Source organism: Mustela nivalis (genome assembly GCF_964662115.1).
Source record: "Mustela nivalis genome assembly, chromosome: 19".
Classification (NCBI taxonomy): Eukaryota; Metazoa; Chordata; class Mammalia; order Carnivora; family Mustelidae; genus Mustela; species Mustela nivalis.
Genome location: NC_139038.1, coordinates 24022624 through 24037239, shown reverse-complemented (window position 1 = coordinate 24037239; position 14616 = coordinate 24022624). Strand labels below are relative to the sequence as shown.

The 14616-nt window shown below is 38.6% G+C and overlaps 2 protein-coding genes across 7 annotated transcripts in view; one reads left to right on the top strand and one right to left on the bottom strand.

Moving 5' to 3' along the window:
* The window catches only part of ERI2 (ERI1 exoribonuclease family member 2), a 50918-nt gene that overhangs the window by 23214 nt on the left and 13088 nt on the right, over positions 1-14616 (bottom strand). Inside the window, exon 9 of one of the 2 annotated variants that reach the window (XM_082714828.1) lies at positions 6019-6158. The exons of the other annotated variant lie outside the window; for it this stretch is intronic. Within the exon in view, the coding sequence (XP_082570954.1) occupies positions 6150-6158 (9 nt within the window). The 3' untranslated portion in view covers positions 6019-6149. Of the gene's footprint in view, positions 1-6018; positions 6159-14616 lie in introns of those variants that run through there. 2 annotated transcript variants of the gene reach the window in all.
* The window catches only part of ACSM3 (acyl-CoA synthetase medium chain family member 3), a 53062-nt gene that overhangs the window by 33474 nt on the left and 4972 nt on the right, over positions 1-14616 (top strand). For 4 of the 5 annotated variants that reach the window (XM_082714830.1, XM_082714831.1, XM_082714832.1 and 1 more), the window contains 7 exons: positions 2932-3139; positions 5604-5747; positions 5863-6019; positions 6300-6379; positions 8469-8592; positions 9254-9334; positions 13835-13936. In XM_082714830.1, coding sequence (XP_082570956.1) covers positions 2932-3139; positions 5604-5747; positions 5863-6019; positions 6300-6379; positions 8469-8592; positions 9254-9334; positions 13835-13936 — 896 coding nt within the window. The remainder of the gene's footprint in view (positions 1-2931; positions 3140-5603; positions 5748-5862; positions 6020-6299; positions 6380-8468; positions 8593-9253; positions 9335-13834; positions 13937-14616) is intronic. The other variant, XM_082714833.1, reaches the window with a different exon arrangement.

The window sequence follows — 14616 nt, the reverse complement described above, 5'->3', positions numbered from 1 at the left end:
TTCATTGTTTTCATACTCGCTGCTCCAGCCATATCAAATGGTTTCCTATAAGGTTCATGATCTTTCTCTTTTCCTGGGTTTTGTGCATACTATTTCCTGTGCTTGGAAAGCCTTTCCCTCACTCCTAACCACCTGGACAACTTCTATTAGATTTTCAGGTCTCAACTCTAATGTCACTTCTCAGGCAACCCTACCCTGATGTCCCAATACAGGTGCTTTCTTTTTTGACATCCCCTAGAAAACATGTGTACGTTTCTATTTTAAACTGTACTGTAGTGTCTGAGTGTCTATTTGGAATAAATTTGTCATTCCCCTAGGACTATATATGTTCCTAAAAACCAATGACTAAGATAGCCATCTCTGTACCTTCAATTACCAGCATATAGTAAATGCCCAGTAAAATATTTGTTGAATTAATTAATATCCCTACTGTTTTAATAAATAATTATTTTGAGTAAACATTCTTAATTCATCATAATTACTTGCATTTGAGAGTTACATGTTCTCATATCATATGTACCAATGAATTGTACACTAGAGTAGCAGAACCCACTTTTAACAGCTTTTTTTTTTTTTTTTTGAAACAAAGTGATAGCTTTCATGAATGCTGCTTAAGTTCACGGTCTTAGTAAAGGGGCAACATGTTAGACTGCCAGAACAAGAAATCCATTTACATTAGTTCAGTAAGGAAGGAAAATTATTGAACATCTACTGAAGGATCTACAGGGGACAAAAAGTACAGACAGAGCAACTGGCTTCTTTCTCCACTTCTTTTGCTTTGAAGCCATTGGACCTCCTGTCTCTGGACTTCTTTCTTTCTCCTGACTCTTGACTTCTTTCTAATAACACATGATTTCTTTGCTCCCCTTCATTTTCCCTGACATGTGGCTTGGTTTGCTACACAGATGCCTTAGCCCCTAACTCTGTATGTCTTAATCTACTCAGTCTCTTAAATCAAATACTTGAGGCAGAATCTGACTGGCATGGCTTGGGTTGGGCCAGTCAGATGTGGTCAGAGGCAGGTGCATCTGATACAAACATAGTTATTGGGGCTGCAGAAAGGAAGGCAGATTCTCTTGGAAGGGAGAATGAAAGGGAGACAGTAAATGGTAAATTTAATATACTAACAATGCTGAAAATAAGCATTATCTACCATCTAGATGGATGGGTGGATAGGCTAGGCTTTCAAATCCTGTTGCCAAATTGAATCACAAAAGTTACTTTTTTCATCCACCAAACAAACTTCTGGAAAAACTTTGTCTTTTCACATAGCTCTGTTAACAGGGAGAGAAGGGACTACTAGTACCAGAGTCTTTTGACCTTTCATGCAAATGTACATATTGGTAATATCATTTTGTACACCCTATATCATCAACATGGTAATAAGAGGCCTTCCCCAAGATTTACACTTGATCTTAGCCAAAAGGCCAAGAAGCGATGTCCCCCGACTAAGATTTAAAGTAACATTTTGTTCCCTGGCAAGAGACTATGTAATGTTTCCCTAAATGACTAATTTGGACAGGAAGTAGTTTTAATAGGTAAGACTGATCACTATTAATAGGTTCTTTAAAGATAGAATATGAATAATGTATTAGCAGGAATTAATTATCTAAGGGTGATGTGTTTAAATAAAGCGCTTCTGCTAGGCATGAAATGCTGGTAGTGGGCTTGTTCTTACAGAGTGCCTTTAAATTATAGAAAACTGTTAGGCCATGGTAGGCTAATTAATTATCCCCAGATGGATCATCTCTAAGGAATGACCTTGGAGTTAAAGATTCATAAACAATGCTGCATTGCCTGATTAGAAAAGAAAGATATTCTGAAGAACTTTGGGGTTTGGTCCTGGATGTCTGTTTCCGGAAGATCTCCACTGGAGGGGACTGTCCTACCCCAAAGGGAAAGACAAGCCAGTGTCAAGAGTCCAGAAATGAGCAGGTACATGTTCTTCAATCTTCCATTCCTGCTGTGATGCTGGGAAGAGTAAACACCACTGTGCAGTGCATAACTTCCACCCCTCTCTCTAGGGTCTGGACTTGAGAGTGATAGAGCCCGAGATATAGATATGGATACATTTAACTATAGATACAGATACAGATACATTCTTGAAATTCCAATAATCCTTTGAGAAAATAATAGCTAAAATTCATTCAGCACTCTTTACACATTTTAACTCATTTACTCTTCATTAATCTTACAGAATCCCCATTATACGGATGTAGAACCTGACACTCATAGAGATGAAGTGGCTTTTCCAAGGCCAATCGATAAGACTGTTTGGCTGCAGGACAGACTCTTAACAACTACACTTACAGTGTAATTTACAGCAGGGAGAAATAGAGCACTGAAAAGATGAATGCCTCAATCCCTCCCTTTGGAAAGAAATCATAAAACATTTACATATGTTTTAAAAGGTGCTGGACTGAAGTAGTTAAGTGTACAGCTGTGGGGTCAGGCTACAGAGTTCAATCCCTGCACTGCCACTTTCTACTCCAGTGATCTTTGGCAAATTATTCATAGATTTTATGGTGGTTTTTTTTTTTTTTTTTGTAGGGATTAAATAAGTTAAAACGTGCAAACTTACACTAGCATCTGGCATTGAGCCAATAAATATTGGATAATTTAACTCTTCAATCAAAACTGTCTTCAAAAAAAAGAAAAAAAACCCTGTCTTCAAGCTGAATGTTACGAATGGTCTTCAGATCGAAGAAAAGTAGCCAGCATTTAACATGCTTTCATGTTCAGTCAAAAGGGACACAGATATTGAGATGCTTTGAAAGGCAAAAACAGAATAATGAAAGGAAGGCAAATGGTAAACTGAATGGCAAACTCATTCTGAGACACAGAGAGGACACAGGAGCGATCTATAGTACAGTAACTAACATGGTAAAGAAAATCCTTCCTTCTATATGTTCTTTTCTTCTGCTCCTTCAGGGACAGTTTTAATTCCAGGAACCACTCAGCTGACCCAGAAAGACATTCTCTACAGACTGCAATCTTCGAAAGCCAAGTGCATTATTACCAATGAAGTTTTAGCCCCAGCAGTAGACGCTGTTGCATCTAAATGTGAAAATCTGCACTCCAAGCTAATTGTGTCTCAGAAACCCAAAGACGGGTGGGGGAACCTCAAGGAGATGATGAAGTGAGTAGCCATAACTGTTGAAAGGACAGCTTCCCCAGAAAGAAAGGGAACAATTGAAAAGGTATTCAACCCACAAGTGATCAGAAAAATGAAAATTAAAACGAGGCAAAGGGAACAACTGGTGATTACTCCTGCACTAATAATCTGCAAAGCTCTGAGGCAAGCAGGAGCTTGGAGTGGTTTTTGTATGTTAGGATCTTGAAGGAAGCAGGCCCTGAGATAGAGATCGGTTGTGTAAGAAGTTTATTAAGGATTTGTCTTGGGGTCAATATCTATGAAAGAAGGGCAAGGGGGTGGATTGAGCAAAGGAAGAAATTTATCTGCCATGCACTCCCAGAAAAACCTTCAGCTAATCCACTGGAACCTCTGGGGCTTGGATAGTCCTTCAAAGCTGTTCCAACATAAAGCAAAAGGTCCTGGCCTTTATACACCATTACTGATCAGTAACTGAGTATGTGCTTTCCCTAGAAGGAAGGGATGACCTTGAGCGAGGCAGCTCTCTTCAGCCAAAGCTATCTCTGAATAGGGCTCCCAACAGCTGTGGGGAGTAAGTCCTTCGTTCCTGCAGCCGAATCTAAGAGGTGCATTCACAGCACCAACACAGAGCTGTAATCATCACCCAGAGAAACTGATCATAATCAGTTCTTATGTGTAGGCTATATCATTTCCTTGCAGATACCAACACTTCAGGTTATAAATAAGAACACTTAAAGTTAATGGATGCTATTATAAAACTAAGTTACACTGATGTTCAGTCCTTTCTGTGGAATGCTTTCAGGGGTCACTTAGCACTCTCGCCCAGTATTGGTTCTATCTTAGCTTTAGGTTGGCAGCCAGTTCCCTCTCTAGAATGAGCTTCCCACCTTTACCCAAGGAATTGGGAGTATGTCTGCAACTCCATACTTATTCCTATCTCCTCTAAAATAGCTAACATTCACTGAGTTTTTACCAAAAGCCAAGTACTGTTCTAATTAAAAATGTTATACTTGCAACTTGGGTAACATTTATATGGCTTTGGTTATGTGCCAAAAACTGTTCCAAGCATTTCACGTATATTAACTCATTTACATGTTGCAATAACTTAAGAAGGGGTACTATAGTAATACACGTGAATAAGGCCAAATGCTAGGATTTGGCAGAGTTGGGTTTCAAACCCAGGGAGTCTGGCACCTGAGGCCACACTCCTAACTGCTACGTTTACAGCCTCTAGTGGTGAAATTGGTATGATAACCCCACCTTAGGTTTCTATAGAAATGAGAGGTACACAGCTATAGGTACTATTTTTAAGGAAAAAATTATGGAATCATAGACTAAACACTTAGACTAGCTTCATTAGGCTTTTCTATAATAACAACTTTTTTTTTCTATAACAACAACTTTTCTATAATTCTTGTAGCCTGGATGTTTCTTACTTTTTTTTTTCTTTTAAGATATTTCATTTACTTATTTGACAGAAACACAGCGAGAGAAGGAACATAAGCAGGGGGAGTGGCAGAAGGAGAAGCAGGTTTCCTGCTAAGCAGGGAGCCCAATGCAGGGCCCAATCCCAGGACCCTGGGATCATGACCCAAGCTGAGGGCAGACGCCCAACGACTGAGCCACCCAGGTGCCCCTGGATGTTTCTAATTCTTTTTTTTAATTAAGATTTTATTTATTTATTTGACAGACAGAGATCACAAGTAGGCAGAGAGGCAGACAGAGAGAGAGGGGGGAAGCAGATTCCACACTGAGCAGTGAGCCCAATGCAGGGCTTGGTTCCAGCACCCTGAGATCATGACCTGAACCAAAGGCAGAGGCTTTAACCCACTGAGCCTCCCAGGTGCCCCTGGATGTTTCTAATTCTAATGTTTCATTCTCAGCCCAACACTCCCAGGTAAAATTTCTATGCTTTTTAGGCACCGTATGTACAGAGCTTACCTCCTCTCAAGTGCCCTAATGTATGACCTATTAGCAGCCCAGTTATCCATTGGATCTACATCCGATTCTTGAACAATGTGGGAATTACCATCTTGCCTTATACCATCACCCATGACTTCTAATCACATACTCACTTCCTTAAAAAAAAAAAAAAATCACTTGAAAACATCCACAGTGAAGGGAAAGGGACTGTTATCACATAGTCTTGATTATAAGATCATAGATTCCTCGTTCTGCTGACGGTATGATAAAACACTTGAGTTTTTTAAAATGCTTCAGCTCTTCTTTATCACATAGTAAAAAGCTATGAAACCAATTATAAGCCTATTATAAATGGGCTTTGATGACAAAATTTAGTTTAATTCCAGAAAGTACCTATGAAGATAGAGAAAGAGATGACTTTTACCTTGGAATTCAACCTAAGTCACCGGGGCCTAATCCATGAGGTGAAGAGGTCCATGTAGATGGTTTCTTGAATTCTTTTCTGTGGTAACAGTTCATGATACCACGTGCAATGTGCAGAATCAATGTAGTTCTTCCTTTGCAGACACGCCAGTGACAGCCACACCTGTGTGAAGACAAAACACGATGAGATGATGTCCATTTACTTTACCAGCGGAACAAGCGGATCCCCTAAAATGACTGGACACACTCACAGCAGTTTTGGTTTAGGATTATCTGTAAATGGAAGGTACCTTCACAGAACTCCAGCTTGACGTGTCAAAACTACAAAGGTGATGATTCACTTGTTGATCTTTTCAATTTGTTTTCCTTATATGGATCAGGACTACTCTTTGTTTTCCCAGGTTCTGGCTGGATTTGACTCCTTCAGATGTGATGTGGAATACCTCAGACACAGGCTGGGCAAAGTCGGCATGGAGTAGTGTCTTTTCTCCATGGATCCAGGGAGCATGTGTATTTGCACATTATTTGCCACGTTTCGAGCCAACTTCCATCTTGCAAGTAAGGCCCAGGGCGCAAGAGGTCACTATTCAGGAATGCTTTAGCAGTGTCCCTGACAGGTCTGATGAATAAAGCAACTTGCAGAAATCAGAGTAGACAACATGGTTTAAGATATTTCACACCTGGAAAGTCAATTATCCTGAAAAGATATACAAAGGAAAGGTGTGAATGCATTTATGTTGGAATAAACAACATTTAAGTTGTGCTGTGCCTACCATAAACGTTTAGGGACTTATTTTTAAAGTTGCAGTAAGACTAAGAGTTTACTTCTAAATTGCAGACACTTTCCAAGTTTCCCATCACAGTCTTCTGTTCAGCACCCACTGCATACCGAATGCTTATACAGAATGATATGACCAGGTAAGCAGGTTGGTAAATAAGCACTCAGTGGGGTTAGGGGAGAAGAAAAGGAAGCCATAAAACAAAGGCTATTTCTGCCTAAAAACGTAGTTCCACGTTGGTAGGTACGGAGTTTAACAATCTCTTGTCCCCTTTTCCTTCTTGCTCTCATTCAAGTCATAATTGTTAGGTCCAGGGCAGGCTCCCCCAAGCAAGAAGAGGAAAGGGAGGCTTCAGCCATGGGTGTACCCCTTTGGAGCCCAGTGGTTATGGATAAAAGGTATTTAATCTTTTAGATGATCAATGTTGCCTGAGCTGAGAAACCAGAAAAATAACCCCTATTTGGAACTCTAGTCCAGCAAATAGGAGAAAGGATAGATATCTTTTACTCTATTACTGATTCTATTTGAAAGGGTGCATTGGTAAATATTTTTGAATTGTTAAAAATTTTTTAAACTTTTTGAATAAGGAGTATTTCATACAACATAAAATTCAATAGATGCGTAAAAATACAGAGTGAAAGTTCTTTTTCTAAGCCTTGTCCTCTGTCTCAGTTCTCCTCTGTGAAATCTGTGCAAACGCAAGCCAGTATGCCAGTATTCTCACCCTTTTATAAACATAAAGGGAGGGGTGCCTGGGTGGCTCAGTGAGTTAAAGCCTCTGCCTTCAGCTCTCATTATGATCCCAGGGTCCTGGGATCAAGCCCCGCGGGGAGTCTGCTTCCCTTCCTCTCTCTCTGCCTGCCTCTCTGTCAAATAAAAATAAATAAATAAATAAATAAATAGGTGCACCTGGGTGGCTCAGTGGGTTAAAAGCCTCTACCTTCAGCTCAGGTCATGATCCCAGGGTTCTGGGATTGAGCCCCGCATCGGGCTCTCTGCTCAGCGGGGAGCCTGCTTCCTCCTTTCTCTCTCTCTGCCTGCCTCTCCGCCTACTTGTGATTTCTGTCTGTCAAATAAATGAATAAAATCTTTAAAAAATAAATAAATAAATAAATAAACAAAACAAACACAAAAAACATAAATGGAAACATAATATGTTCACGGTTCTGTACCTTCCTTTTTTTGCCTAACAATATATACTGGAACTGTGTGCTATCCAGTTCTATCCAATATGGTAAATATTGCCTCATGTAATTACTTAAATATAATTTTTAAAATTTTTTAAAAAAGATTTTATTTATTTATTTGACAGAGAGAGATCACAAGTAGGCAGAGAGGCAGGCAGAGAGAGAGGAGGAAGCAGGCTCCCCGCTGAGCAGAGAGCCTGATGCGGGGCTTGATCCCAGGATCCTGATATCATGACCTGAGCTGAAGGCAGGGGCTTTAACCCACTAAGCCACCCAGGCGCCCCTCATATTTAATTTTAATTAATTAAAAATTCAGTTCCAAAGTTGCACTAGCTATGTTTCAAGCGCTCAGTAGCCACATAAGGCTAGATGATACTGCAGTGGATAGTGCAGTTAATAGAACACTTTGATTGTGGCAAAAATTTCTGTTGGACAGCACTGTCTAGGAGTTCTCTTTATTCTTTTTTTTTTTTTTTACCGCTCTATAGTATTCCATTGCATAATATTCCACAGTCAATTTAACCACACAACTGGTAAACTGTTTTTTAAAATATTTTATTTATTAATTTGACAGAGATCACAAGTAGGTAGAGAGGCAGGCAGAGAGAGAGGGGGAGGCAAGCTCCCTGCTGAGCAGAGAGTCCAATGCGGGGCTCCATGCGGGGCTCGATCCCAAGACCCTGGAATCATGTCCTGAGCCGAAGGCAGAGGCTTTAACCTACTGAGCCACCCAGGTGCCCCAATTGGTAAATTTTTAATCACTTATTTAAAATGTTATCATGTAGCACCTTCCCTGAGGTGACATGGCTTTTTTTTTTTTCTTGCAACAAATCATACACTCCCAAAAAATAAAAGTAGGGGGGAGAAAAGGATGTTTTAGGAGTCACCTTACAATGTTAGAATGGTTTGTTTCTTTTGTATTGGTGAGGGGAGGAAGGAGGGAACTAAAATACACTTGACATTGAATTTCTTAGAAGTAACACTAATTTTCATTTCTCTCCATTTTTTCTCCATAATTTAACTTACCTGTTTTCTGAGAAGCTATAAATTTAAAAGCTTAAAGCACTGTGTGAGTGCTGGTGAACCAATCAATCCTGAAGTGACTGAACAATGGAGAAAAAGGACAGGTCTGGATATCTATGAAGGATACGGACAGACTGAAACGGTATAGGACCTCATTGAAAAGACAAGGCTGGACTCGACTTAGCTGGATAAATAAAAACTGATAAATAAATATAAATAACTGATAAATAAATTTTAAAATACGTTCACTAGATAACTCCTTGGCAAGTATATTTCTAAAAAGAGTTATTTAAAGAGCTTGTAGAAATAAGAATAAGAAAGAATTCTAGAGGAAATGAATAAGCTACTAACAAGACTGATTATTATGTAAGGAAAAGGAGGCATACAATGGAGCAGATAAGGGAAAGGTTGAAAAATTTTTCATAGCGTATCTTTTTATAATTCTTCAATTTATAAACCATGAGAATGTAGTGCCTGGTCAAAAATTAAAATACCTAAAAGTGACAGATGTATGAAATAGAAGCAGCATAATAAGGTATCATGCTAAGATGGGTACAAATGTTTTCATTAATGTGGATATTTTAGTAATTATCAATTTACTAAGTGTTGTAACTTTACTCTATGTATTTGTTTAGTGTCTATCTCTACACTCCACGAGAGCAGAAATCTGTTTTATTTTGAGCCTTGCTCATCATAATAATGATGATCATCAATAAATATTTGTTTAATGAATGCATGGTAGATGAATGAATGAATTTTAAGTTACTTATAATGTCACTTAATTCTTTTTCCTTCTGAACTAGGTGCTAATCTGCGGAAATTTTAAAGGAATGAAAATTAAGCCTGGCTCAATGGGAAAGCCGTCTCCTGCTTTTGATGTTAAGGTTTGCACATCCCCTTCCAGGAGAATATTTAACAACCCAATCTGTTTACCACTTACCCCATTCTACCCTCTGCTACGCTCCTAGTTTTGGCGATGATTTCATGCTGCTTCTATGACATCTTAATTTCCATGTAATGGAAATGGATTAGAGACATTAATTTAATGGTCTCCATTTTTTTTTTTTTTTTTGCAAAGAAGTTTCTTGTGCCAAGGAGTTATAGGCATTTTATAAATATTAATCTATTTGATTCCCAGAAAGAACTTCTGAGAGACATTACCAATATAAGAACCATCTTAAAATGGCTGAAGGGAAGTAGGAGATACAGGCTTCCAATTATAGAATAAGTAAGTTACAAAGATAAAAGATCAGCATAGGGAATATAGTCAATGGTATTGTGCCATATTGTATGGTGACCCAGGGGGGCTACACTTGTGGTGAGCATAGCATAATATATAAACTTGTTGAATCACTATGTTGTACACCTAAAACTAATATAACACTGTATGTCAACTGCATGTCAATAAAAAATAAAAAAGAACCATTTTATAGATGAGGCACAAAGAGGGAAGGAATTCACCAGAGGTCACATAGCTAGGAGCTACTAGTGTTGGGATTCAATCCCAAGCAATCTGGTTCCAGTATCTGTACTTTTAACCACAACCATCACATTGCCCTTTCTAACAAGGAGGTTAAGACCTTCTAAGGGGTTCAAGTAGGCCAAAGAAAGCTATAGTTTATAGTAGCTGAAGTATTTTTCTCCTTACCCAGCCCTGCCTGGCCATTTCCTGGCTCTCTGTAACCATGGCTGTTATTACCACCTGATCCCTAAGGAGCATCCTATTATCCCATCTGCACAATTTGGACAGGGTTAGAATTGTTCTCAGATCAGCAGACCCAAAGCTAGGCATAGCCAAAGGAACTTACACTAATACATAAGAGAAAACCATGGCATAGCAATGAAAACACAAAATAGATGAGTCTATAGAACAGAACACACAAAACCAAACCTAAATGAGGCGTAATTACAGATTAAATCAATCTTCCGAGGCTTTTCTGATCATAAGGATTACACAGATACTTGTTAAAAAATACTAATTTTCAGGCCCCTTCTAGGTGGGACCCTGAAATCTGTGTTTTAAACAAGCATCCCAATTCTTACGATCGGGTAAGTTTGAGAAAGTTTGAGTAAGTTTGAAGAGGATTACTGATGTCAACTTATGGAATAAGCCAGATCTGGGTTCTTGCCCTTGCTTTAACTTTGATGAGAACCTCGTCTAAAAGTAGGCTTGCCTGGTGGTTCAGGTCTGGCTCTGAGCTTCATGAGCTGAGTGTCTTTGGCTGAGTGTCTCTGGGGAAGTTACTAAAGTCTCAGTTTCCTGATTTGTAAAATAGGGACTAGAGAGACCAACTTGCCTCAGTTTTCCTGAGACTTACTTGGTTTTAGCATGGAAAGACATACATCCCAGACACTCTCCTGCTTCAGTCCCAGGCAAACTGGTGGTTGGTTGACCTAATAATAACAGAACTGATATCATCGGCTTCTTGTGAGGATTAAATGAGATAACATCTCTAAAAAACAAAGTGTTTGGCACATAATATAGACCTAAAAGATAGGTGCCATTATTATCATTCCTCTTTCCCTTGCATTTCCTTCCTTTGAAAAGCTTTTCTAAGAAGAGATGGTAGAGGAGTCCTGGTTACATTCCGTAAACAGGCTTAACAATGGTTCGTTGGTTTATAGGCTGCCTTAGGTTAGAGAAAGAAAAATTGGTAATTAAGCATTATCATGTCTGCATTGTAAGTAATCAAGCTGGCATTTCACAAAGCTGTGTTCCTTTCTTCCCTCTTAATGACAATTCCCAATATGCATTGCTGTGAAGGTCTCACAGGTGCAGCTGTACTCACAGTGATCCAAAAGCAGTGTATCACCACCACCCCACACTAATTTGAGCCCAGTGGTTTTCTGGAGCAACTACATTTGAATGCAGAAAGGGTGTGGCCAAGAGGAGAATTGCTCTGTCATGCATTCCCAGTCAGCATTACTAATTTTTCCCCCAATTTTAAATTATAATAAATACACATAAAATATACCATCTTGACCATTTTTAAGTGCATAGCTCAGTGGTATTAAATACGTTCATAATATTGTGCAATTATTGACAAGATCTAGCTCCATAACTCTTTTCACCTTGTAAAATTGAGACTATATCTATTAAATAATAACTTCCCATTCCACACTGTCCCCAGCCCCAGCAACCACCATTCTACTTTCTACCTCTCTAACTACTATGTATAAGTACCTCGTATTAAGTGGAACCAGTATTTATCTTTTTGTGACTGGCTAAATTACACCTTAGTATAATGTCCTCAAGTCTTATCCATGTAGCATGGGTCAGAATTTCCTTCCTTTTTTAAGGCTGGATAATAGCCCATTGTATGGATATAACACATTTTGCTTTTCTGTTCATTTGTTAATGGGTGGTTCTTTCCACATTTTAGTTATTGTGAATAGTGCTGTGATCAACATGGTATATAAATATCTCTTCAAGGTCATGCTTTTAATTCTTTGGGGTATATACACAGAAGCAGAAATGCTGGATCATAGGGTAATTCTATTTTTAATTTTTTGAGGAATTGCCATACTGTTTTCTACAGTGGTTATGCCATTTTACATTCCCAAAACAGTACACAAGGGTTCCAATTTTTCCACATCTTCACCAACACTTTATGTGTTTTTGATAGCAGCTAAACTAATGGGTGTGAAGTGTATCTCTTTGTAATTTTGATGTGCATATTTCCCTAAGGCAGCTACCTCCATTTTCAACTTTTTCCCAAGGGCTCTTATTACTTCTCTGGTTACCTAGCTAAGAGCATCTGCAATGACAATGTGGCATCTGGGGATGTGCTCCCACCAGCTGGGTATCAGATTCTTGCAACTTCAAAGCCCAAAACCTGTAATTTTCATGTCTAAAGATTTTTAAGGCCACTTGCATAATCTGGAGATTCTCTCCAGAAATAGAACATTTGCCTCTTCCTATCCATTAAAGAGTAGTCTATTTTAAGTATCTGGAACTCTTTTCTTTTCTTTTTTTTTTTTTTAAGATTTTATTTATTTATTTGACAGAGAGAGATCACAAATAGGCAGAGAGGCAGGCAGAGAGGGCGGGGGCGGGAGGTGGGGAGCAGACTCCTTGCTGAGCAGAGAGCCCAATGCAAGTTCGATCCCAGGACCCTGAGATCATGACCTGAGCCGAAGGCAGAGGCTTAACCCACTGAGCAACCCAGGCGCCCCACTATCGGGAACTCTTAAAATATCTCCTTTTCCATCAGTAATTCCTTGATACTGGAACCAAATGTTCTTTAGATGACTGGGTGGGAATTTATATATTTTTTATTTATAAGAATATAAAAGTATGATTTTACATTTAGAATTCTTCTGCCTTTCAAGTTTCTTTTGGGGACATAGCCCATTTCCATCTGGAAAATGCCAAATAAGTATTTTTTTTTCTATTTTCCACACAAGCCACATCTCAGATTTGAAGGCTCTTGGTGGATGTCCGTAAAAGAAAGTAGAGGGTTTCATATTTAAAGATAGCTAAAAGTTATTTAAGGCAAAATGTGTACATGAGTTAAGTGACCAGCCTGAAAAACGTTAATCTGGGTTTTTCGAAATTGGATTGAACTCACTGAAGAACCTGCAGAGAAGTGTTGTGACGATGAGGGCAAGATCTGGAGTGTGATTGCTGAGATTAATTCCATCTCAGTTATACACTGTGTTGCTTAAACTCTGCACCTTGGTTTCCTCATTTAAGCACGGTAATAGTGCAAACCAGATAGAACTGTTGTAATGACTAAAGAAAACAATATATGTGAAGTACTTAGAGCTGTAGCATTTATTAGTTGGAATGCAGTCAGGGCCTAGGTAATGCTAGCTACTGTCAGTTTTTCACTGTTAGGTACTTCAGGGAACTAGGAGGACTCGGGAAAAGGTAAGAAAACAAGGCTTCTGGCATACTCAGCAGTGTCTCAACCAGAGAACATTCCCCTTTCTCTGCTTCCTTATATTGGGCTCCTGAAGTAAGGTTTTGTTTGTTCCATAGTTAAACGATGTTTGTAAACCAGTAATGAAATATTTACTTGAGAATAAGACAACCAAGACATACTGCATGATAAAAGAAGGTTGTAAAACAGTGTATTTATGAAGTGATCCTATTTTTTCCTATCTCTATATTGTCTCAAAAAATATGACCAAAAATGAGATTATTGTTAGATAGAATTAAAGATGATTTTTATTCTTTATATTTTGCTAACTTGCATTTTGTCATGTATTTTGCACTAAGAATTTAAATAAACACATTTCTCTTGAGAATTTAAAGTATACCTAAATTTTTTTTGGAAGCCTGCGTTCTTAAATGGCAAAATACAAAACATGCAAAGTAAAATTTTAACATGCACCTTACATAAAAATTTCCTTAAATAAATTGTTCTATTTTATCCTAGATTGTAGATGTAAATGGCAATGTTCTACCTCCTGGACAAGAAGGAGATATTGGCATTCAAGTTCTACCTAACCGACCCTTTGGCCTTTTTGCTCATTATATAGTAAGAGACTTATTAAATAACCTCTTATTTCCTACTTATTTCTCAAAAGTCCTTGGTAATGATCCCTATTTGCCATAAAACACACCCAGGATAGGAACTTTAGACATATCTTGAGAAATTCATTGTCCTGAATATTAATTCCTCAGACAGGAAACCAAAGAAACATTCAAATGCTTGTTCTCCAAGGCTAGATCACTGCTCCAGGCTCATGAAGGTAAGAGAAGGGAGCTTTTTCTGTCTAGAAAGACAGCCTTTTTGTATATACTCATCCTCTACACAGTAAAACAGCACCTAATCATTTTCCTGAAACCTGATTATTCTCCCTTCTTGAGTGAGAGGGATAGAAAATGGGGCAGTGAGATTAAGAAATGTCTTTCACTAGAGGCCTTCCAAGTTCCCTACTGTTTGCAAACCTATTTTCATCTATGATGGAAGTAAACAAATTATAGTGAAGTTTACATTGATATAATCACAGGTCCAGGTTCTAGTTATCAGTGAATTTTAAATTTTTTTTAAAGATTTTATTTGACAGAGATAAAAAGAGCACAAGCAGGGGGAGCGGTAGGCAGAGGCAGAGGGAGAAACAGGGACAGAACCCAGGACCCTATGATCATGACCTGAGCTAAAGGCAGATGCTTAACTGAGCCACCCAGGCATCCCTACTTGTCCATGAATTTTAC